The following is a 21,772-nucleotide window of genomic DNA, read 5'->3' on the forward strand; positions in this document are numbered from 1 at the left end:
GCTCTTTCACAACCACCCTTTCTTAAAAGAGCAGTCCGTCCTGTCCCCTCACCCCAATTTACTTTTCCTCCGCAGATCTTTTTATCTATTTTAAAGTTTATTTATTTTGAAAAGGAGAGAGAGAAAGCCAGGAGAGGGGCAGAGAGAGAGAGAGAGAGAGAGAGAGAGAGAATCCCAAGCTGTCAGTGCAGAGCTCAATGCAAGGCTCAAACTCATGAACTGTAAGATCACGTCCTGACCCGAAACCAAGAGTCAGACTCTTAACCGGCTGAGCCTTCTGGCATGAAGAAGGTCCTCGATTAATACATGCTGGGCAGATGAGCACCCTGTCTGCCCTTAAAGCCTTGTCACCCTGCCCTGCCAGGTCTCCATCTAGCAGATTGGACTCCAGGGCCTGGCTTAGGAAAGCTAACCATGGAGTTAGCTTGGAATCCTACCCCAAGTCCATAATCAGCCTGAAGCCAAGAGAACATCTGCCAAGTTGAAACTACTACCCCACTCACCGGAAGTCCTCTGCACGCACGCTCACTTGACAGATAGGGACTTTGTCCTGTGGGTTAGGTCTCAGCCTGCCCTCCCTCACTCTCCCACCTCCCACCTGGCACACTGCCAGCCTCTCCTACCTTCCCCAGCCAGGCCTCCACATCTTACATTCAACTTCAGGGGAAACTTTCGGGGCTGCTGACATCTGGAGTGACATTCAGAAGCATCTGCTAGGCACAGAGGGCAGGAGGGCAGCCCAGTTAGGATGGAGAAGGGCTCCCAAAGCATGTACATTCAGAAGAGGGAGGCTGCCCCCACTCCCACTCAGCAGGGGTCAGTCAGGTAAGTTTCAAATGGGCAAGGGGTAGGGATTCCAAGGCTGCAAGAGTCCTGGGTTTCATCAGGTCCTTCTTCCACCCTGGTGACAGGAGGGCTCGGGCACACTGATCACAGCCTCAGTGGGGGGAAGCAGTCTCAGGATGAGGGATGACGCTTATTTTTTCTCCTAAGCTCCATGTGTAATGAGTCCTAGTTTACACTGTCCCTCTGAGTCACTAGGGACGACACCTTTATCTTCCTTTTCTAGGATAGATGGCATTCATCTTGACCTTTTGGTGAACTCCTACCTAACCTTCAAGACCCCAGATCAGAAGTCATCTGATTAGTAGAGCTCTCCCTGACACACAGGCCTAGGCCCCAGCCCAGAGGGGAATTCATTCTTCTTTCCTTCCTGGCTCCCTAGCATCCTGGTTCTTGCTTCTGTAACAGCACCCACGGCAGACTGTGTTCAACATTTCATTCAACTGTCCCAAACGAAGGTGTCCTGGGGGCCAGGCAAGGAACATAAAATGCAGCAAGACTGAGGTGCCTGGGTGAGTCAGTCAGTGAAGCGTCTGACTCTTGGTTTCAGCTCAGGTCATGATCTCAGGGTTTCAAGAGGTGGAGCCCTGTGTTGGGCTCCGCGCTCACAGCGCAGAGCCTGCTTGGGATCCTCTGTCTCCCTCTCTCTCTATGCCTCCACCATTCACCATCTCCGTCTCTCAAAATAAAGAACTAAAAAAAAAAAAAAAAAAAGTAGCAAGACAACAGAAAAGGAAATCCTGCCTAAAGCAAATCCAAAAAAAACCCAAAAACTAACAAATGACCATTCTGTAGGCACACACACACACACACACACACACACACACACACACACAAAAACAGGTTTCTTAGTGGAAAACTGGCCTAGGGCTGTCTGTCTGGGGCTCTAGGTTTGTAAGTCTGTCTGTTGCCATCAAGAATAGGCTCTAGGGGAGCGTAGGTGGCTCAGTCATTTCAGTGTCCAACTCTTGATTTCAGCTCAGGTCATGATCTCAATGGGTTGTGGGTTCAAGCCCTGCATTGGGCTCCATGTTGAAAGTTCAGGGCCTACCTGAGATTCCCTCTCTCTCTCTCTCTCTCTCTGCCCCTCCCCTGCTCACTCTTGCTCTCTCAAAATAAATAAACTTAGGAAAAAAAAAAAGAATGGGCTCTTGAGGGGAGAGACCCCATCTATTCTTTGTGTTACCAGCAACCTGGCACAGACCCAGGTACTCAACAATAAAGGAAGCTTTCTGAAGACAAGTCCTGGTAGTTGGGGCAGTGAGAGGGGACAAGAGGGGGACAACAGGCCCAGTGGGGCTAAAGCTGCTTTCCAGGGATCTGTGCCGGCTGTCCCCAAGGAGTGAGTTCACATGTGCCCCAGTGGAAAATCAGTTCTGCTCATTAGGTTAAAAGCATTGCTAGTGGTTGAGTTCCCAAAATCTATGTCTAGCACTGTCTCCTCCAGTGGAAAGAGAAGATTTTATTTGAACAGTCTTTCTCCTGCATGACGGAACAGACGACGCAAAGTTCCTTGCTAATTCAGAGTAGAAAAGGACCCTGGGAAAATGAGTTCTCAGGACAAAACTCTGAAAACTGGTCAGACTGACCCAAATACGAGTTCCTGAGTTATTTTTCGTCATGTCTTGGGATGTGGGGGGTCGAACCAGGAGGTGGAGTCTGCAGGCCACTCCTCCAGCCAGCTGCTGTCACTTCTGCCCCAGTCCTCCAGGAAAGAGGGTGGCCTGGGGCTTGCCAACCAGCCACGATCGAGACACGGGTGTGCCATCAGGAGCGACAGTGACGTGCTGCCAAACGTCCAGTATACTAGCTGAAGACAGGCAGCACAGACACCGAGTGAGGGAGACAAGGGCGAGACAGGGAAGGGCAAGCAACGTGGCCCTGAACACAGATGGCTCCTCTGTGGCGGGCAGTGAGCGCTGGGGACGGACTCCTCAGTCCAGATTCCTCTTGCCCCCTAAACACAGCTGCTCCAGGTCCCAGCGTCACAGAGTTCTCATCCCCTGTTACAACGCAGCCCTCCTCGGCAGGTTACCCGTAGTCTGAGGTCAAAGAGCCATCAGGACTCTCGGGTTCCCGTTCTCTATCCGCCGAGGGGCCAAGGATGGTTCAGTAGCTTCCTGGAGTCGGTATTTCCTCACCAGGATCTTGGGAGGAGCAGCGACCAGCCCCCCTCTGCAGGGCTGCAGGGGGCACAGGGCGCAGGAAGGGTTCTAACGTGCTTCGAGAACATCAGGCACCACCAGTGTTACTGCTCACATCTGCCAGTCCATCTCATCCTCACGACAGCTCTAGAAGGTTTATGACTTTCTACACCAGGGGTCGAAGGGTCACAGGGAAGCCGTTGGCAGAAGAGCCTGGTCTGATTCTAAAACCCCATGACCTTTACTGTGTATGGCTCCTCCACAAACCTTAAATGCTTTGTTTGGTTTGGTTTTGTTTTCTTTCTTCCAAGAAACCTCACTGATGATTCATACCTCCTGCAGGAATCAGTCAAACCCCTTCCTGAACAGTCTGCATGGGGAAAAGGCACGACGTGGGAAAAAGACCAGAGCCTCTGACCAATAAGTCCTGCCTTGGTCGCTAGCAAAGGGCCACTGGCTCCCCAGGGACGCCCCTCCTCCTTCTCACAGGGAAGCGGAGACCATCCAGCACAACCCAAGCCCTTCCCCCCACCCGTCCCCCTTCCCTGCTGCCACCAAACTGCACTCACAGGCCCTTTGAGGTGCTGCGGGGAAACAGAGAGGGACCTGACCCAAGCAGGGTGCCAGGAGGCCCCCCCACCTGATTCAGTGATCAGGCAGTCCCCCGCTAGGCCAGGAAGAGCCCATAACAAACAGGGTGGGCTGCTGGCTCCTTGTGGCAACAACCCATGCCTCCCAGGAAAGGCCGAGAACAAGCAACGGCAGCATTCCTAAAGCCACGGCCACAAGCTCAGACTCTCTGGGTAAACGGTCTGGTAGAGCCCTCACTGCCTCGACAGTAATTCCCTTAAGCCCACCGGCTTCTCTTTTTCCAAACTTCCTCAGCAGCAAGGACTCAGCCCACAGAAGGGTTGTATGCCATACGTCCCAAACTGAGCTCTGCCTTCCCTCAAGGTGTCCCTCCAGTGCCCTGCCACTAGGGTTAATGGAGAGTGCACCAAGCAGGGATACCCGCTCGGCCTTGACCCCTTGGGCGCCCCTCCACTCAGCCACAGCTGATCGTGCCTCCCGCCCGCATCAACCCTGAGGGACAAACAGTGGGTCTTCCAGAGAACGCTTCCCACAGCCCTCAGGACACCGTTGACGCGCCTTCTATGTTCAGAAGTCTGGTCTTGAGCCCCCTCCTTACGCTCATCCCTGCCCCCACCTCAACACACTCCAGCCACTTTGGACTTGGACGAACACCTACACTTCCTCTCCCACACCTCCATGGCTTTGTGCATATGTGGCTCTGGTAGCAAAGCCCCTTCTCTCTTTCCTCAATGGGACACTGACTCATCTTCCAGGGCCTACCTAAGCTTGAAACTCCCTGCCTCTGCAACCCTGGGGAGAGCGGACTGCTGCCTCCTCGGTGGCCCTGCAGCACTCAGCCAACACCCCTAGGACAGCCATGGCAACCACAGGGCCCTGCTTTGTGGGAACAGTCCTAATTTTCTTTTCTTCTCCTTCTTTTAAATATGTATTTATTTTGGGGGGAGCGCTAGCAAGGGAGGGGCAGAGAGAGGGGGACAGAGGATCTGAAGAGGGCTCTGCACTGACAGCAGCAAGCCCGATGTGGGGCTCGAACTCACGAACCGGGGGACCATGACCTGAGCTGAAGTCAGAGGCTCAACCGACTGGGCCACCCAGGCGTCCCGGTCCTAATTTTCCATATTTGGTCTTGTGGCCACAATAAATACACACATACTTACTTGTCAGGCCACATGCTCCAATTCTGGGTTCAGAAACTGGGTAGCAACATTCACAGCACTGCACGCTAGCTATCTGTTTACATATCTGTTCCCCCAACCAGATGTGAGCTCCTAAAGAACAGGGACTGTCTCTTATTCCCCTTTTTTTCTCTTCAGAGCTTAGAACGGCGCCTGGGGAAAGAGGAGGTAGTTACAGAATGGATGGATAACCCATGAATGAGTCTCCATTTAATGATCTCCCCGATATGCAGTTGGTGTCTCAGGGTGTCAGATGGTAAATTCTACCAACAACTGTAATTAAGCTGGGCAGAGTACCTTCTAAACGTTAGGCGTTTTTCCCTTTCAATCCCATTTCATCTTGTCTGCTGCTCTAGGCAGAAAAGGCCAGGTCAAGGCCATGGCTCTGAAGTGATCCCCCAAGAAACAAGCTAAGAGCAAAAAGGAATCTTTTAACAATAAACGTGAACAGAGAAATCTGGCAGGCACTCCCCTCACCAAGTGATCAAAGAAGGCATCAGTACCAGGGGGTAACCTGGCAGCTGGTACTGCCTGCCGTGGTGCAAATGGGCAGCACACATTACCTATGATTCATTCTTGCCCAAACCATCCCACCCGAGCCAAAGTGAGCCTCTAACCCAATCTCCAGTTTACAGGAAATACAGGAGACAAAGGGACAAGTCCAAAGACGCCCCAAGGAAACCACAAGACAAATCCAGGGAGCGAATCTTAAAAAAGAAAAAAAAAATCAGTATCATAAAAAAAAAAAAAAAAAAAAAAAAGTAGCAAGGTGTTGTTCTGGACCAAGCCTGTACTAGACTCTGGTTCAAAGAGGAAACACACTATAAAAGACATTTGGGAGAAAAGTTGGAAAAGCTTAAAAATCAGCTAGACAGTAGAAGCTATTATAGAAATACAATTGACCCTTGAACAATGTGGGGGTTAGACGCGCCAACCCCCTGGGCAGTTGAAAATCTGGGGGTAACTTTGGACTCTCAAAAACGTATCTACTAATAGCTTAACTGTTGACTGGAAGACTTGTAGATAACATAAACAGTCAATTAGCATGTATTTTATATGTTATATGTACTATATACTATATTCTTACAATAAAATAAGCTAGAGAAAGCAATGTTATTTTTTTTTTATTTTTTTTTTATTTTTTTTTTTGGGACAGAGAGAGACAGAGCATGAACGGGGGAGGGTCAGAGAGAGAGGGAGACACAGAATCGGAAACAGACTCCAGGCTCTGAGCCATCAGCCCAGAGCCTGACGCGGGGCTCGAACTCACGGACCGTGAGATCGTGACCTGGCTGAAGTCGGACGCTTAACCGACTGCGCCACCCAGGCGCCCCGAGAAAGCAATGTTATTAAGAGAGCCATAATCCCTACGATTGCACTACTAGGTGTTTATCCAAGGGATACAGGTGTGCTGTTTCGAAGGGACACATGCACCCCCATGTTTATAGCAGCACTATCAACAATAGCCAAAGTATGGAAAGAGCCCAAATGTCCATCGACAGATGAATGGATAAAGAAGATGTGGTATATATCTACAATGGAGTATCACTCGGCAATCAAAAAGAATGAAATCTTGCCATTTGCAACTACGTGGATGGAACTAGAAGGTATTATGCTAAGTGAAATTAGTCAGAGAAAGACAAACATCCTATGACTTCACTCATATGAGGACTTCAGAGACAAAACAGATCAACATAAGGGAAGGGATGGGAAACCAGGGAGGGAGGGGGACAAAACAGAAGAGACTCATGAATATGGAGAACAAACTGAGGGTTACTGGAGGGGTTGTGGGAGGGGGTGGGGGGATGGGCTAAGTGGGTAAGGGGCACTAAGGAATCTATTCCTGAAATCATTGTTGCACTAAATGCTAACTAATTTGGATGTAAATTTAAACAAACAAACAAACAAACATAAATAAATAAATAAAAAGAAAGAAAGAAAGTCATTAGGAAGAGGGATGCCTGGGTAGCTCAGTCGGTTAAGCACCCAATTCTTGATTTCGACTCAGGTCATGATCTCACAGTTCGTGAGTTGAAGCCTCACACTGGGCTCTGTGGTGACAGTGTGGAGCCTGCTTGGGATTCTCTCTCCCTCTCTTTGTCTCTGCCCCTCCCCCTGCTGGTGCGCTCGCCCTCTCTCCAAATAGATAAATAAATTAAAAAAAATTATATTACATATACAGAAAGATAAGGCACACAGCAAAATACAAACAGTGGCTGAATCCAGGCGGAGGACAGTTTCGCGGTTTACTGTGTTCTTTCACCCTTTCTGTTATGCTTGAAAGTTGTCACAGTAAAAAGTCAGGGAAAATGAGAGTATTAATAACAACCTCAGAATGAAGGTATTACAGATATGAAAAAAACCAGCTAGAGATCTTGGGAACGAAAATCGTATTTGTCAAAATAAAGAAACCGAGAGATGAATGATCAGAACAGATACAGCTCAAAAGGAAATCGTTGTGCCAGAAGGTGGAGCCCAGGTTTTGTCCAGAATACAACACAACAGAACACTACGCTGTTAAAGTGGAGGAGAAGGCAAGCGATGTGGAGAAGAGACCCTAAGTTCCAGCTCCTGTCCCATGCAAGCTCTGGAGGAGAGAACAGGGAAAATGACAAGAAGGAGCTTATGAGAGACATTTTAAAAAATTCCTTAGGCCTTCAGAAGTATAGGAATTTTCATACTGTTTCTATCTAATGCATAATGCCAAAAAAAAAAAATCAACAATGATCTGACACGCAAGTTTTAGATGATTTCAACGTGGAAATTGGGGATGAGGAGGCAATAAACACACAGGGAGAATGTGCCAGGTTCTTGTACTCTTAGGGTCAAAGAAATAAATGCTGATTCTAGACCGCAGGTAGAAAAATATAAGTTTGAATACGCATTTAACATTTAACAAGATAAGTAGAAATAGGGTATATGGATTTCCCAACTACTAGAGGGTAGCATGGGAGACAGACAAATATTGGATCCGCCAAAGGCAAAGACGTACTTCGTGACGTGGAAAAAGGCAGTCACTGAACAGTGAGGGCAGAAGGCTTCATCCAGTTCATTCAACAACAGAGAGCGGGCAGTGGAATAGGGACACAGCAGAGCTCACATTCCCTCCCGGGCCTGGGAACCAACAAGAAAGCGTGTGATGTGGGGTGGTGGTAAGTGGTAGGAAGAAAAAAAAAGTAAGGCAAGTAAAGGATATAAAGGAACGCAGACCGCGAAAACGTTATGCTCAGCGAAAGAAGCTAGATGCGGGAATACCCGCCACATTGTGGGTTCCACTTACACAGAATGTCCAGAACAGGCAATCTATAGAGGCAGAAAGTAGACAGGTGGTTGCCAGGAGCATGGGGAGGCAGAAACAAGAGCGACTGCTAACAGGTAGAAGGTGTCTCTTGGGGCGATGAAAATACCTGGCAATTAAGTGTGCTGACAGTTATACAACTCTGTGAGTACACGCCATCACCACCCTGAACTGAACATTTTCAATGCGGGAGTTCTACGGGATATGGATTATATCTCAGTAAAGACTTTTTTTCAATTTTTTTTTAAGTTTATTTATTTATTTTGAGAGAGACAGAGACAATGTGAGCAGAGGAGGGGCAGAGAGAGAAAGGGAGAAAGAGAATCTCAAGCAGGCTCTGCACTGTCAGCAAAGAGCCCGATGCAGAGCTCGAACTCATGAAACGGTGAGATCGTGACCTGAGCTGAACCAGAGAGTCAGACGCTTAACCAACTGAGCCACCCAGGCACCCCAAGATTTTTTTTTAATGTTTATTTATTTTTGAGAGAAAGACAGACAGAGTGTAAGCAGGGGAGGGGTGGAGAGAGAAGGAGACACAGAATCAGGCTCCAGGCTCCGAGCTGTCAGCACAGCTGTGGGGCTCAAACTCAGGAACTGTGAGATCATGACCTGAGCCGAAGTCAGACGCTTAACCAACTGAGTCACCCAGGTTCCCCCCAAGAATTTTTTTTTTTTTAAGTAGACTCCACACCCAGGGTGGAGGCCAACGCAGGGCTTGAACTCACGACCCTGAGATCAAGACCTGAGCTGAAATCAAGAGTCAGAGGCTGAACTGACAGAGCCACCCAGGCACCCCAATAAAGATTTTTTTTTTAAAGGAACTTGGTAGAACGCTACTTTAGACAAGCTAGTCCAGTAAGGCCAACTCATGTAAAGCAAAATAACAATCTGTTGATGTTTACACACATGTGCACACACGCAGAGCAAACTGCCCCAAAGCATCTTAATAGCCACGGCCTTCCATCCATTACCACGCTCTTGCTCAGAGGCAGGGGAAACCCTGACTGGTAAAAAGAAGAATCTAGTGGGAATTCTATAGCTTGGAGTCCTTTTAATACTTAATGAGTTTTTCATGTTAGGCTTGAAAGTACCAACTGTGTGACCATTTTGCATCAAATTAGCCCAACTTTGCCAATTAAATTTTAAGAGATCGGGCTTTGTTTTTTGAACTTTTTTTAGTGTTTATTTATTTTTGAGAGAGAGACAGAGTACAAGTGGGGGGTGGGGAGAAAGAGAGAGAGAGAGAGAGAGAGAGAGAGAGAGAGAGAGAGAATCTGAAGCAGGCTCCAGGCTCCGTACTGTCAGCACAGAGCCCGACGCAGGACTCGAACTCACGAACCACGAGATCATGACCTGAGCCGAAGTCGGACACTTAACCGACTGAGCCACCAAGGTGTCCCAAGAGATCAGGCCTTTTAGCAAACTAGTCTATAAAACTTTCCCCATCAACTTGTGCTGTGGTGGTACTATTTCTCAAAAGTCATAAAATCAAACAAAACAAAAATGGAGTTCCCCGTAAGGTCTCCTGCTCTCATCAGTCATTTAACTCGCCTCCCTGGCCAGGAGCCCTTCAGCTGATGCATGAACCCCACTCTTCAAGCAGAGCCCCACCGTCACCCTTTCCCGCTTAGAAGACTCTCCCTTCTCCCTCCTTCTCTACCCTTCCCTCCCTCTCACTAACTTGCTCGTTCACTCAGTCAGCACGTATCAAGGGCTTATTCTGGGGAAAATAACCCAAAGAAAACCCTAGAGTCAGAGTGCACACAGAGGTATTTAATTTACCTTGTGGTTTCAATAATAAAATAGACTCTTTTCTATGTATTTCAAAGAATGTTCATGTATTTTATAAAACTGATCTTTTTCTATGTAATTCATCTATCACATAAACATGGCAAGATATGCACAATTCAGAGCTAGCGAACTGAAGTTTATTCTGACGGCTTTGATCCACTTTTTCATCACGAAATCACCTACTGTTTGTGTATCCATTAGAGAGTTAAAACCCAAGAATAAAAAAACAAGTTAAATAAATTTTAAGAAATCAAAGTTTTTCATTAGAAAATGTAAACGGAATATTTTTAATTTTAAAAACTATTGGATTTTTACCCTTCTCAGGCATGAAAATGGCAGGAGTGGAGGTTACCTGGCTTGAAATTATAAGAAAAATTTTTTTCAGTGAAATGGTCCAACATCCTCACCATCAGCAACCGTAACCCACTAACCATCAGCTGTGAGCCTCTCACATCAAGATGCACAGCATCCCCGGGGCACCTGGGTGGCTCAGTTGGCTAAGCATCCGATTCTTGATTTCGACTCCGCTCATGATCCCACAATTTGTGGGATCGAGCCCTGCATCGGGCTCGGGATTCTCTCTCTCGGCCTCTCCCCCGCTCATGTGCACGTGCTCTCTCTCAAAATAAATAAACTTAAAAAAAAAAAAAAAAAAAAAGGATGAATGGCATCCCTTTAAAAAGCGGTTGTCTCAAGACGGGACACACTCCAATGACCTGTCACTGCCCAACACACACTGCAGTTGCCATCAGGGCACATGGGCAAGCCCCCTGGCCTGCCATACACCAGATTTGTGATTTTATAGTCAGACCTCGTTTTGGACTGAAGAAGTGCTTAACACTATGGCAGGTGTTCAAATACATCCCTGAAAGTCCTGCCAAAAGTAAGAGCTGCAGGGTGCCTGGGTGGCTCAGTCGGTTAAGCGTCCCACTCTTTGATTTCGGCTCAGGCCATGATCTCATGGTTCATGAGTTTGAGCCCCACATCAGGCTCTGTGCTGGCAGTGAGGAGACTGGGATTCCCTCTCCCTCCCTCTCTCACTTGTTCTCTCTCTCTCTCTCTCTCTCAAAATAAATAAATAAACTTAAAAAAAAAAAGATCTGTACATTCTGAAGAATTTGAATAAGGATCATCGCAGCTGGTTAAACATCTGGGAAATACGTGTACAATTTTTCAAGGAGACTCTTTTGAAAGGCGCAGCACCCGTGGACACATCAGGTTCTGGGGTTGCTATTTTTTACAAATCAGGCACATCGCTCCTTAGCCACGCTCCAAATTTGGGATGCTGTCACCTCAAACGTTGACGAATAGGTGAGAAAACCTCTAAGAACCGCCGATGCTCACACACCTCATCTCGGGTTAAATTCGCCTCTTTCCAATCTGGGAAACAGAGGCTTACGAGGCACAGTAGAGCAAGTAAGATCAGAGAAGCCCATGTGTGTCGTGGTGTATATACAGGAGCTGCTAATGAGAAATGGTCTTCACTTACTAATCCCTCCCAGCGGGCTGGAGGGATCCTCTAACAGTCCTTGCTTGGGTTCTGTCGCTATGTGTTCAACAGGACCGCATTTTGTAAGCCATTCTAGAAGATAGGCTTTTTCTTTTGTTCGTACCAGCCAAATGCACCACTTCACCCAATTCATCTGAATTAACAAGGATTTGTGTAACAAGCACCTGGCATCAGGATGCTGCTTCGGTACTGCTAATCAAAACACACAAAGAGTGTGAAATGCAAGTGATATATGACAGCCCAGATATTGAACTCATTCCTCCCCAACCTTTCTGCGTGTGCGTGGTGTTGGTGCGGGTACTACCAGGAGGGGGGCAGGGGAGGGCATGGCCAACAGTGAGCAGAAGCACCGGGAGCCAGAAGGCTCAGTTCTGTTCAGATCTGTCACCCGCAGGCCTCCATGTCCTGCTCTGTAAGATAAGGGTCTCTCTCACAGGGTGGCCACGGAGAAACCCCATATGGGTAGGTAAGACAGGGATCCTTCCTGCATTCACTGACAGGGTAACAGATCAGTGAAATGACTTGCGTAAGGTCCGCTGTGCACCCAAGCTTCCTGACTCGCCACATCACTCGCTCGCTCTCTCTCCCAGGTGATTTCCATACCAACGTCAGCACCCATTTACTGATGATCTGCAATGGGCCATGTCCCTAAAGCGAAGGGGTTTGCAGGGTTTGAGGGTGAAGCCGGTAAGAGGAGGTGACATCACACGCCTAAAGGGTTACGTGGCAAAGCCAAGATTTTAAGGTGGTAAATCTTTTTTTTTTTTTTTAATTTTTTTTCAACGTTTTTTATTTATTTTTGGGACAGAGAGAGACAGAGCATGAACGGGGGAGGGGCAGAGAGAGAGGGAGACACAGAATCGGAAACAGGCTCCAGGCTCCGAGCCATTGGCCCAGAGCCTGACGCGGGGCTCGAACTCACAGACTGCGAGATCGTGACCTGGCTGAAGTCGGACGCTTAACCGACTGCGCCACCCAGGCGCCCCAAGGTGGTAAATCTTAAGGAGCAGCGTGGGTCTGCTCCTGGAGCTCGTTCCACGGTCTTTCCGCTACACGTGCTGCCTCAGGACGGTCAGAAACCTCAGCAAGGTTTATTTTGCAACAGGGATAGCTGTCATTCTCATCAAGAACAGATTTCCTCGGACAACCAGCACGACCCAGTACTTCTTTCTTATCTAACAGTCCTTTTGCTATTTCTGATCAAAACTGAAAAAGTCCAACCAATATGACCCAAGTAGGAAAAGCACCTGATCCGAACCACAAAATCCCGATTGGAAGGACCGAGGATGCAAACTTTAAAAGAAGGCAATGCCTATTTCCCTGCCCCTGCCCCTGCCCCCTCTTTTGGAAGTGCCAGGCTACAAAAACAAAGATTACTTGTAGGGCCCGGGGAAGCTTGAGAGCCAAGGCCCAAGGTCCTGAAATCTGGAGGCCCAGGCCCAAGGGCATAAACTTTACCTCTGTGAAGGAGAGATCTGGCAACCTCCCCAACAAGGGGAGAGTGAACCCGACAGAGAGCTGAATAAAGGGGGTACAATTCGACAAGGCTAACCTCTGTGTGTGGACTTGAGGCCTGTGTCCCCAGTGATCTGCAAAACGAGTTTACATAACAGGCCTTTGTATTGTCCCAGATAAGAGAGAGTAGAGGAGCGGTCAGAATGTTTTAAGGATTTAGAACCGGCTGAGATTTCCTGGGGGACAGTGAGGTGGGCGGGGTGGGGAGTGAGGGGTGGAGGAGGGGCGAGTTAAGAAATCACCTGTCTGCTCTGAGGAGGAAAAATGGTAACAACAGCAATAATAATGTAAGTCCTCATATTTGCAATTCCTTGATTTTATCCGCAACGTCACTTTCAGGATAGACCAGAAATGAGTAACACTGGTTGTCTCTTCTTAGAGGGCACCACAGAGTTGGGGGTCAAAGGGAGATTTTTTTTTTTTTTTTTAACTGTATGCCCTTTTATGTCTTCGAAATTTTGAAATTCTGGACCACGTGGATGGATCATCCATTCAAAAATATGTAAGGGGAATTTTTACACTATTTTAAGTACGTCCATAGTTTTCCAACAGCCCTAAGAAACAAGCAAAGATCATTAGTCCCAACTCAAAAATGAGGAAGCAAGCCATGGGCTCCAAGAAGGGAAAAGGAATTCGCCACGGTTGTGCCAGAGCTGGATGGAAGATTCAGACCTTCAGACTCCTAAGCCAGTGCTCTCTTTCAGAGACTGCACGGTGTGCAAGATGGCGCCCCCAGGTTCACTCTTGAAGTTCAACCTGCATAGCCAGCACCTCAGGAATCCCCATGAGGTTGGGCACAGGAACCTGTCACCCCATAAGGTGCCTTCCTAGCCAGCACAGCAGGCTCTGTGGGCTGTTCAAGGCTGGCTAGATGTTCTGTTAGTGGACAAACATGCTGGAACTCACTGAGGCTTCAACCCTTATTACTGAAAAATCTATGAAATGCCCAAGTCCACATTCTTGTCTCAAAGTGCGGTGGCTGCAACTGCATTTTTACTAGATTCATTAACTTGCAGACTCTGAGGGTCATTATTATGAACTCAGAGGGACTCAGATGGGGGGCGGGTGGGGGAGGCAGGGAGGTGTTGAGTATGAAAACAAGCACTAGGCTTGGGACCCAGGCAGACCCTGGGCTCAAGTCCTGGTTTTGCCACTGACTTGTGTGTAGCCTTGGGCATGCTGGTCACTTCATTTATTTTGGCCTCAGCTTCCCCTCTATTAATAAAAATCAATGCACAAACATGTACTGCACATCATGTGTCTTAACAATGTGCTAGGGACTCATAGGCCCATAAGGCAGACTAGATCCCTGTGCTTCCAAGGAGCTGATACACATCGTACAGGAGGGGACCAACAAACGAGGTAATTTCAAGTCCTAATAAGTGCTATGAACTTATACTGTAATGGGAGAGAGGGTCTAGAAGGTCAGGGAAGGCCTCTCTCTGAAGAGAAGGCATTTGCAGTGGGAGCCAAATAATGAAGCAGCAAGCGGATACAGGAACACGGTATGATAGGCAGGGGGACAGATACAAAGACCCCAAGGCAGAAAGGGCTAGCAAGGCTAGACAGCAGCAAGTGAGGGACAGAGGGAGGGACATGAAATCAGCCCAGGTAGACGGGGGCCCACCTCCTCAGGTAAGGAGTCTGGATGTTATTGTGGTTGCAACAGGAAGTGACTATAGAAATAAGGAAGTCTGATTAGATCTGTGACATTTCAAACAGTTTTTAGCAGAACTTTTCAGTCAAATAGAAACAAGTGGACCCTCAATACAGAAGTGGATAAAAGGAGTATTACTCTGGCTGGGTGAGAAGCCAGAACCTGTAGCCCCTCGGCCTTCCCCCTTCACCCCTGCAGCAGTACCCCACCCCAGCTGCCCTGCCTAGCACTGGCGTTCAGAGGGGCTGGAAAAACACCGGGTGATCTATCTCTGGGTTGTTGGAGCTCTAACAAAAGCCTGTGGCACACGGAGAGGAGATTTGGGAGATCATGTTGGATGCTTGTTGGAACCCCAACAGCCCCTGGAAAGGTTTTAAACTAAATCCCTGATACGGACACACTTTCTGCAGGAACAATAACAATAAAATCTAGCTCACCAAAGGTTCCAGTTAAAATCACATTGCTGAAACTATAGGGACAGAAAACAGATCGGTGATTGCCAGGGGCTGGGGTGAAGGGAGGACACTGACACAAAGGGACACAAGGGAACTTTCTGGGTCGCTGGAAGTATTCTATATTGTGATTGTGGGGGTGATTATGGGACTGTATACGTTTGTCAAAATTGACAGAACAGCACACCTAAAATGGGAAATGTTTAAGGAGCATAAATTAAACTTTAATAAACCTGGTGAGTTTTTTGAGGGGAGAAAAAAAAGACACCTCCTAGGTGTTTTATGGATGAGGAAACAGACTCAGAAAGCAAAAGTGACTTGCTCCTTCTGAGTCAGTAGAACCCCAAAAGTCCCCCACCCACTACTGCTCACAGTTTTTTGTGTTTTTTGTAGTCTTTTTTGCTCAGTTTTAATTCAAAGCCTCTTTAGCATCCTGGGCCTCAGGTTTCTCTGACTACAAAATGAAGAGATAAATAATTGCCAAAGACTTTCCCACTCCAAACAATCAGATTCTAAGAAGCAGTCTGGTGTAAGGGGAAAGACCTCAGTGCTGTGGAAACTGAAACAGTGGAAGAAAATTCCCACTGCTACCATTACCTGCTGTGTGCCCTGGGGCAAGCCTGTCCTATGCCAGACAGGGTTAATAAGGACACATCTGTAGGGGTGCCTGGGTGGCTCAGGCAGTCAAGCATCTGACTCTTGATTTTGGCTCAGGTCAGGATCTCACAGTCGTGAGATGGAACCCCACGTCAGGCTCTGCGCTAACAGCGCAAAGCCTGCTTGAGATTCTCTCTCCCTCTCTCGCTGCCCCCTCCCCCTCTCAAAATAAATAAACATTAAACACACACACACACACACACAGCTGTAAAACAGCTGGCACACAACAGACTCTCAACTACCACGTTGTGAGTCACAACAGCCGTCGTAACTACCGAGGGGTTTTACCATCCCCATACTGTTCTGAATGAGGAGGTGACCATAAGGAAAAGAAATCACAAACTGCCCGCGCTGCATTGCATAACCTGTGCCCGGGTACACAGTACACCCTGGGCTCCACCGGGGCACAGGCTGTTATCACACCAGGTAAACAGGAACACACTGCCCCCTCCTTGACCACCGTCAGCACCCAGTCACCACAAACACTTGGGTGCAGGAGAAGGCCGACAGCTCACAGGAACACCACGGCTATTTATGCCTATATTTTAGGCACTCCGCTTTCCCTGTGGCTGCTGGCATCATCACAGGGCACAGACTCATCCAGAGACACACCCCACCCATCCTACAGCCCTTTCCCTCACCATCTGCTCCAAAGGGGTGGTCCCAAATAATGACTCAAAGCTGCCTGCCACACGCTGCTCCTTTTTTCTGCTCTCCGAAAGAAACCAAAACACACAGAAACCGAAAAGACTGTTTAAAAACAACAACCACACACAAACAAACAACAAATGCTTCAGGTAGGGAGTTTCTGCTTCCTCTGGCACATCCATTCTAGGGGCACTGTGGTCATGTAAAGTTTGTTGGCTTACTTTTTCTCCACGGAGAGACAGGAGGTAGGCAACACCCACAAATTATCCCAATTCTGCAGAAACAAAGAGCGAAGTACCCTGGCAAAAGGCAAACATGAGCAGGGCTCCAGCAGCCCAGGGACGCAAAGCACCAGAGCATCAGGCCTCAAGGGACTTCAGTACTCTGGTTCATCTTCTAGAAAACACAGAGATAACAGGAGAAAACACTTGCCCTGTGCCGCCCCTGCCCGGTGCTCTTAAGAGCCGTCCTGGAGATCATGTGAATTCAAAACCATGAAAGAATGGAAAAGATTTCTGCACAGCTCAGTTAAGTAAAGTTACTGGGCAAAAACAATGCTCGGTCCTGGCCACGATCTCCTAACTCTATTAGGGAGAGCTGGCACCCAGGTTAAGAAAACTCTGATTCATTAATCACAAATATTATTTATCAAACCACTGCCAGGACATTGTGGCAACTACATCCTGCTGTTTCTATTCAGAGCCATTGCCAAAGTTTGGTCCTCTCCCCCACCTTCCGGTATCTGTGAACTTTTCAGTTTCTATCAAACTCCAGATGGGGGAGGGGACCCAGTGCTGGCCCTAGTCGAGTAAAGTTCCACCACCAGGTCCACAAAGAGACTGCAGGGAGGCGTGGCCAGGCCGGAAATTCTGACAAAAAGTTTTGGCCCTCCGGTCCTAGAAGCAACTACTTCCTGATCCTTTCTAGTCGTGGAGGGAGGGGGGGAAGGGGTAGTTTTCTGGCCGGGTTCTCCCAGCCCGGGGCCGAGCTAGGGCCTTCGATCGCGGTGGGGAAGGGTCAGGCCAACCATGGGCCCTTCTATACGCCGCACTCCGAGGCGCTCTGCTGCCTTCCACCGGCGAAGTTATTTTGGAGCAAAGTGCCCCCAGGGTGTGAGCTCGGGAGGGCAGGGACTCCTCCCCCACACTATCCCCAAACACACACACCCACACCCGCACACACACACCCCAAGGCCGGCGCTCTGAGGACTGAACCTGACCTAGACCCTAAGGCCCAGGCCTGCTACTACAGGACGAAGGGTAAGGGGAAATGAAAGGGGTTTGTCAGAACCTCAGAACAATCCGGGGCGCTCGCTGCGGTCTGGGGTTGAACCAGCCCCTGCCCCCGCTGGGGGAGCGCGCCTTCCGGGGTCCCTGGTCGACCCCCAGTGCCCGTCGTTGCCCCGGCCGCGCCGCAGTCAGAGAAGGCCAAACCACCCCCCGCGCGGCGACCCCAGGCCGGGCCTCCCACCTTGACCCGCTTGCCCTGGACCTCCAGCGTCTTCATGGTGAAGTCGACGCCGATGGTGCTGCCCTGACGCTCGGAGAAGGCGCCCGTCTTGAAGCGCTGCACCACGCACGTCTTGCCCACGCTCGCGTCGCCCACCAGCACCAGCTTGAACAGGAAATCGTACTGCTCGTCCGGGTCCCCCTGGCCCGGGCCCGGCCCCGCCATGGCCGCGCGGGAGCCGAAGGGCCGGCGCTCCGGACGCTGGGGGCAGCCCGGGCTCACGGAAGCTACGGACCGCCAGGCGACGTGGAACCACCGCAACACCTGAAGAAGGGGTGCAGCCGACTGCCGGCCCCAACCCGGGCCCGCCCTGGCCCCGCCTCTCCGCCCTTCCGCCCCGCCCCCGGCCGGGCCGGAGCCCACCGGCCTAGGCTCCGCCCGGGACTCGCCCGGTCCCTCCTCCGCAAAGCTCGCGGCCGGCCCTCTGCTAGCTCCCGGCCAGTCCGGCCCTCAGGTCCGGCCTCAGCCCTGCCGCGGCCAGGCTCCGCCCCCCGCACGGCCCCAGCCCGACTCTAGCCTCAGCACATCGGGCCCCCCCATCCCCACTCCAACCTCAGCACTTTGCAGGACAGACTCCGCCCTCAGCCACACCCCCGATTAGACTCCGCTCTCAGCCCCGCCCCGGCCGGACTCCGCCCGCAGCGCCGTTCTTGGCCGCGCCCCCAGCCAGACTCCGTCCCCAGCATCGCTGTCGGCCCCGCCCCCAACCCGACTGCGCGCTCGCCGCGGCCCTAGGCGGGTGGACGAACCCCCTCAGCACCGCTCCTAAGCCTTCCCACAACCTAACTCCGTCCGCAGCACCGCCCCCAGCACTCGTCACGCCCCCCGCCGTCCCGCTAGTCATCCCACTCGCAGAAGCAGTCAGGAACAGGCTCCAGGCAACGGTAGGATCTTTGGGCCTGACCCAGCCAAAAAGAACCAAACACTTGGCCTGAGCAGAGGAACATGGGAGGTTTGTGGGGAGCTCTATGGAAGGGCAGATCAGCTCCTGCCAAGATGGTCCATAAACCAGGGGTCCTTGGAGAAATGGAACCCAAATGTCTATAAGAAGCTGAAAATAGATCAAATGGGACCTATCCCCCCAAAGGGCTTCCCGACCACCAAGATGGGAGGGAACTGAGAACACTCTTGCCCTCCAATTCTACTTAGTTCAATAAATTTGGTTAATGCCTACCATGGTTCAGGTACTGTTCTAGGGCCTTTGTTCCTTTCAGTCCACAAAGCAGACAAAAATCCATACCCTCCCCAGTAGAAAAGGAAAGAGGGCTTTTCCATGGCTTAAGGAGACCACAGAGGGCAAGTCCACCAGGGCCAGTACCTTGATGATCCCTGACCAGCTTTACTGGCCAACTGGGGAAGAGACTGGATGAGGAGGCAAAGGCAGACCCATGGAGATGGTGGAGGAGCAATTTGTTCTGGAACAGTGTGAACTCTACTCCCATGGTAAATACCCAACAGTGCCATACAGGAACCCCCAAAGTGCCATGGAAAAGCAATTCTGGGAGCCCAGCTTTATTACATCAGACTGGAGTGGCAGGAAGTAGCCTCCATCCTGAGGTGGAAGGAGACAGGATATGGGATGGAGGGCTTCCACATGCTGGGGTTGGCTCTGGGAAACTGGGGCATGTCAAAGCTTAGAACTCTAGAAAATAACATCTGCTCCAGCCCTGAGTGGCTACTCACAGCCACTGGTGGAGACAGGGAAGGGAAAGGTGAGCCCAGGAGCTGGATTGAGCCAAGGCTTAGCTGCTGGAAGCACCGGGAGAGGAAAGAAGAATGTCAACAGTTGCAGGGTGGGGTGGATGAGTGGCTGATGAACTGAACTGGCCTTTTCATTTGCCTTGCCTGGAATTGGTTTGGGGTGGGGTGGGGGCATGTTGGTCTTGCTATGGATTTTGCCAGAAGGCCCAGCCACCACTTGCTTTGGGAGGGTGATGGAAAGGTTCTAAAACCAGACTGTTGCGATGAGGGCTGCATGACTCAGGAAATGTATTAAAGTCCTTAAACTACACTTACCATGGGTGGGGAAGATGGTGTGTTAAGTTACACCTCAATAAAGCTGTTTAAAAAATATCCGCATTTCCTCTTTTTTGGTGGGAAGTTTCTGAGTAGCCGGGTGCCATTTTATCTGAAGTTGAATTATGCACATTTGAAATACAGCAATTCAAATTTAGAAATGTTTTATGATGTCTCACTTAATGCCCCAAATGTGAAATGATGCACATCCCAAATTTTAAAAAATAGGTCAAGAATTTAACATTCTTACAGCTGGGGGGGGGGGGGGCGGGGGGAATGCTGAGTTTTAACTATGCCGTTGCCACATGGGGGGGGCACCAGCCTAGCTGACATGCTGAAGCATGCACTGTAACCCCCACACAGCGTGGATCAGAACTCCTCCCAGTGGTTAGAGAGACAAATGCCATCTTCCCTCTTCCTTAGTTCCTCCCTCCGTTCCTTTTTCATCTTTATCTTTCTTTCCACTGTCACCTTTGGTAAAATATACAGCCTCTAACAATACCATCTTGAGTTTTACTTGTCAGTGCCCAGGCTAGTGCTAAAAATGTGTCCCCAACATACACGAAGGCGAGAAAACACCACAAAGAAGACCAGATACCAACCGTGATACCCTGCGTTAGTAAAGAGTGCTTGGTGCACATTATTAGAATATAACAGAGCAGCAAGGACTGGGCTGGTGATGGCTGAGGACTGGGAAGGCTCCCTCGCAGGGGCAGCCCTCAACCCACCTGGTGGCCAAAAAAATGGCAGCCATCCCACTCTTTCCCCCCTCCCCAAACCCCAAAATGTTATAAACACTGGTCAAATGACCCCCAGGCCTCCCTTGCTTCCGTTGATGGTACCCATTTCACGCTTGAGGCTTTGCCTAGAAATAAGGGAGCAATTGGGTCTCAGCACCCCTATGCCAACCTCTACCAACTCCATGCTGCCCTCCCACCCCCTCTGCTACCCCCACACCCAGCTCAGTGCCCCACCCAGCACTGCCCTGGCTTTCTCCCCTGCCAGCTTCTAGTCCCCACAGTCCCCCACCACCAAATAGGCTTGCTGGAAGGGCTCTTATGAGGTCACTCCCCCTGCTCAAATGTCAGTGATGAGCCCAGACCCTCTGGAACACCCACACCTTCAAGGTCCACCCCTCCATAATCATCTGTTCCCCTGCCAGGAAGCCCCTCCCCTGTTTCCCAGACCCTCCAACCTTCCAGTTTTCACAGAATCTTCCAGGGTCCTGCCGGAAGGACTGGTGGGATCAGCCCTGAGCTCACCACTCCTCACCATGCTTAGGCGGAAACCCAGGCTCTGAAGCTTGCAAAAAATACCCTGTGCAGGAACTCTGCCCTGCTCAGTCCTGCAGGAGACCTTCCCGCCACACTTTTATTTTCAGGGGGAGGTGGGGAGAAATGAAGGAGACGGACATGATGTGAAAATGCCTGAAGGGGCAGGCTGCTGCCACAAATCTCCCAGGGGGCCTGTCTCTGCTCATTAGTTAAGTGGTGCCTGACCAGTGAGGGAAGTGAGGGAAGGCCTGATGTACCCAGATGGGTTCCTGCTGTCACCACTTCGCAGTTCCTGTGAGCAGAGGATGACACACCCCTACTCCATCCTCTCTTGGGGCTTTGGGAGGAGGACAGTAGTAGAGGATGGGGTGGGGGTGGGAACGGGGCAGTCTGTGCAGCATCAAAACCAGCACCTTTGCTTCTCTGTGACAGGCCTGGCCCTCTCATAGCAGCCCAAGGTATCCAGGGCCAGAGGAGAAAGATTTTAATCTCCTCCTTGTTTATAAATTGCTCAAGAGCAGAAGCACAAGGGTCAGGGGGCAGAGTGCAGGGAGGTGGGGGGGTGATGCAGGAAAAGGAGGGCGGTCTGAGGCCTGGGTGGGGCTGGTGTGTCGAATCTTAAAGCAAAACAAGAGGAATATTGACATTTTGCTCAGGAAAACAAGGAATAAGCAAAGGGGAAGGAGGTC

The 21,772-nt window shown here is 50.1% G+C and overlaps 1 protein-coding gene across 2 annotated transcripts in view; it reads right to left on the reverse strand.

Annotated features, from left to right (window-relative positions):
• RAB43 (RAB43, member RAS oncogene family) overlaps positions 1–18,093 on the reverse strand; it is a 33,478-nt gene extending 15,385 nt beyond the window's left edge. Inside the window, exon 1 of one of the 2 annotated variants that reach the window (XM_049641097.1) lies at positions 17,755–18,093. In XM_049641097.1, the coding sequence (XP_049497054.1) occupies positions 17,755–17,958 (204 nt within the window). In that variant the 5' untranslated portion in view covers positions 17,959–18,093. The remainder of the gene's footprint in view (positions 1–17,754) is intronic. The other variant, XM_049641096.1, reaches the window with a different exon arrangement.
• Between the last annotated feature and the right edge of the window lie 3,679 nt (positions 18,094–21,772).

Source organism: Panthera uncia, chromosome A2 (assembly GCF_023721935.1).
Source record: "Panthera uncia isolate 11264 chromosome A2, Puncia_PCG_1.0, whole genome shotgun sequence".
Classification (NCBI taxonomy): domain Eukaryota; kingdom Metazoa; phylum Chordata; class Mammalia; order Carnivora; family Felidae; genus Panthera; species Panthera uncia.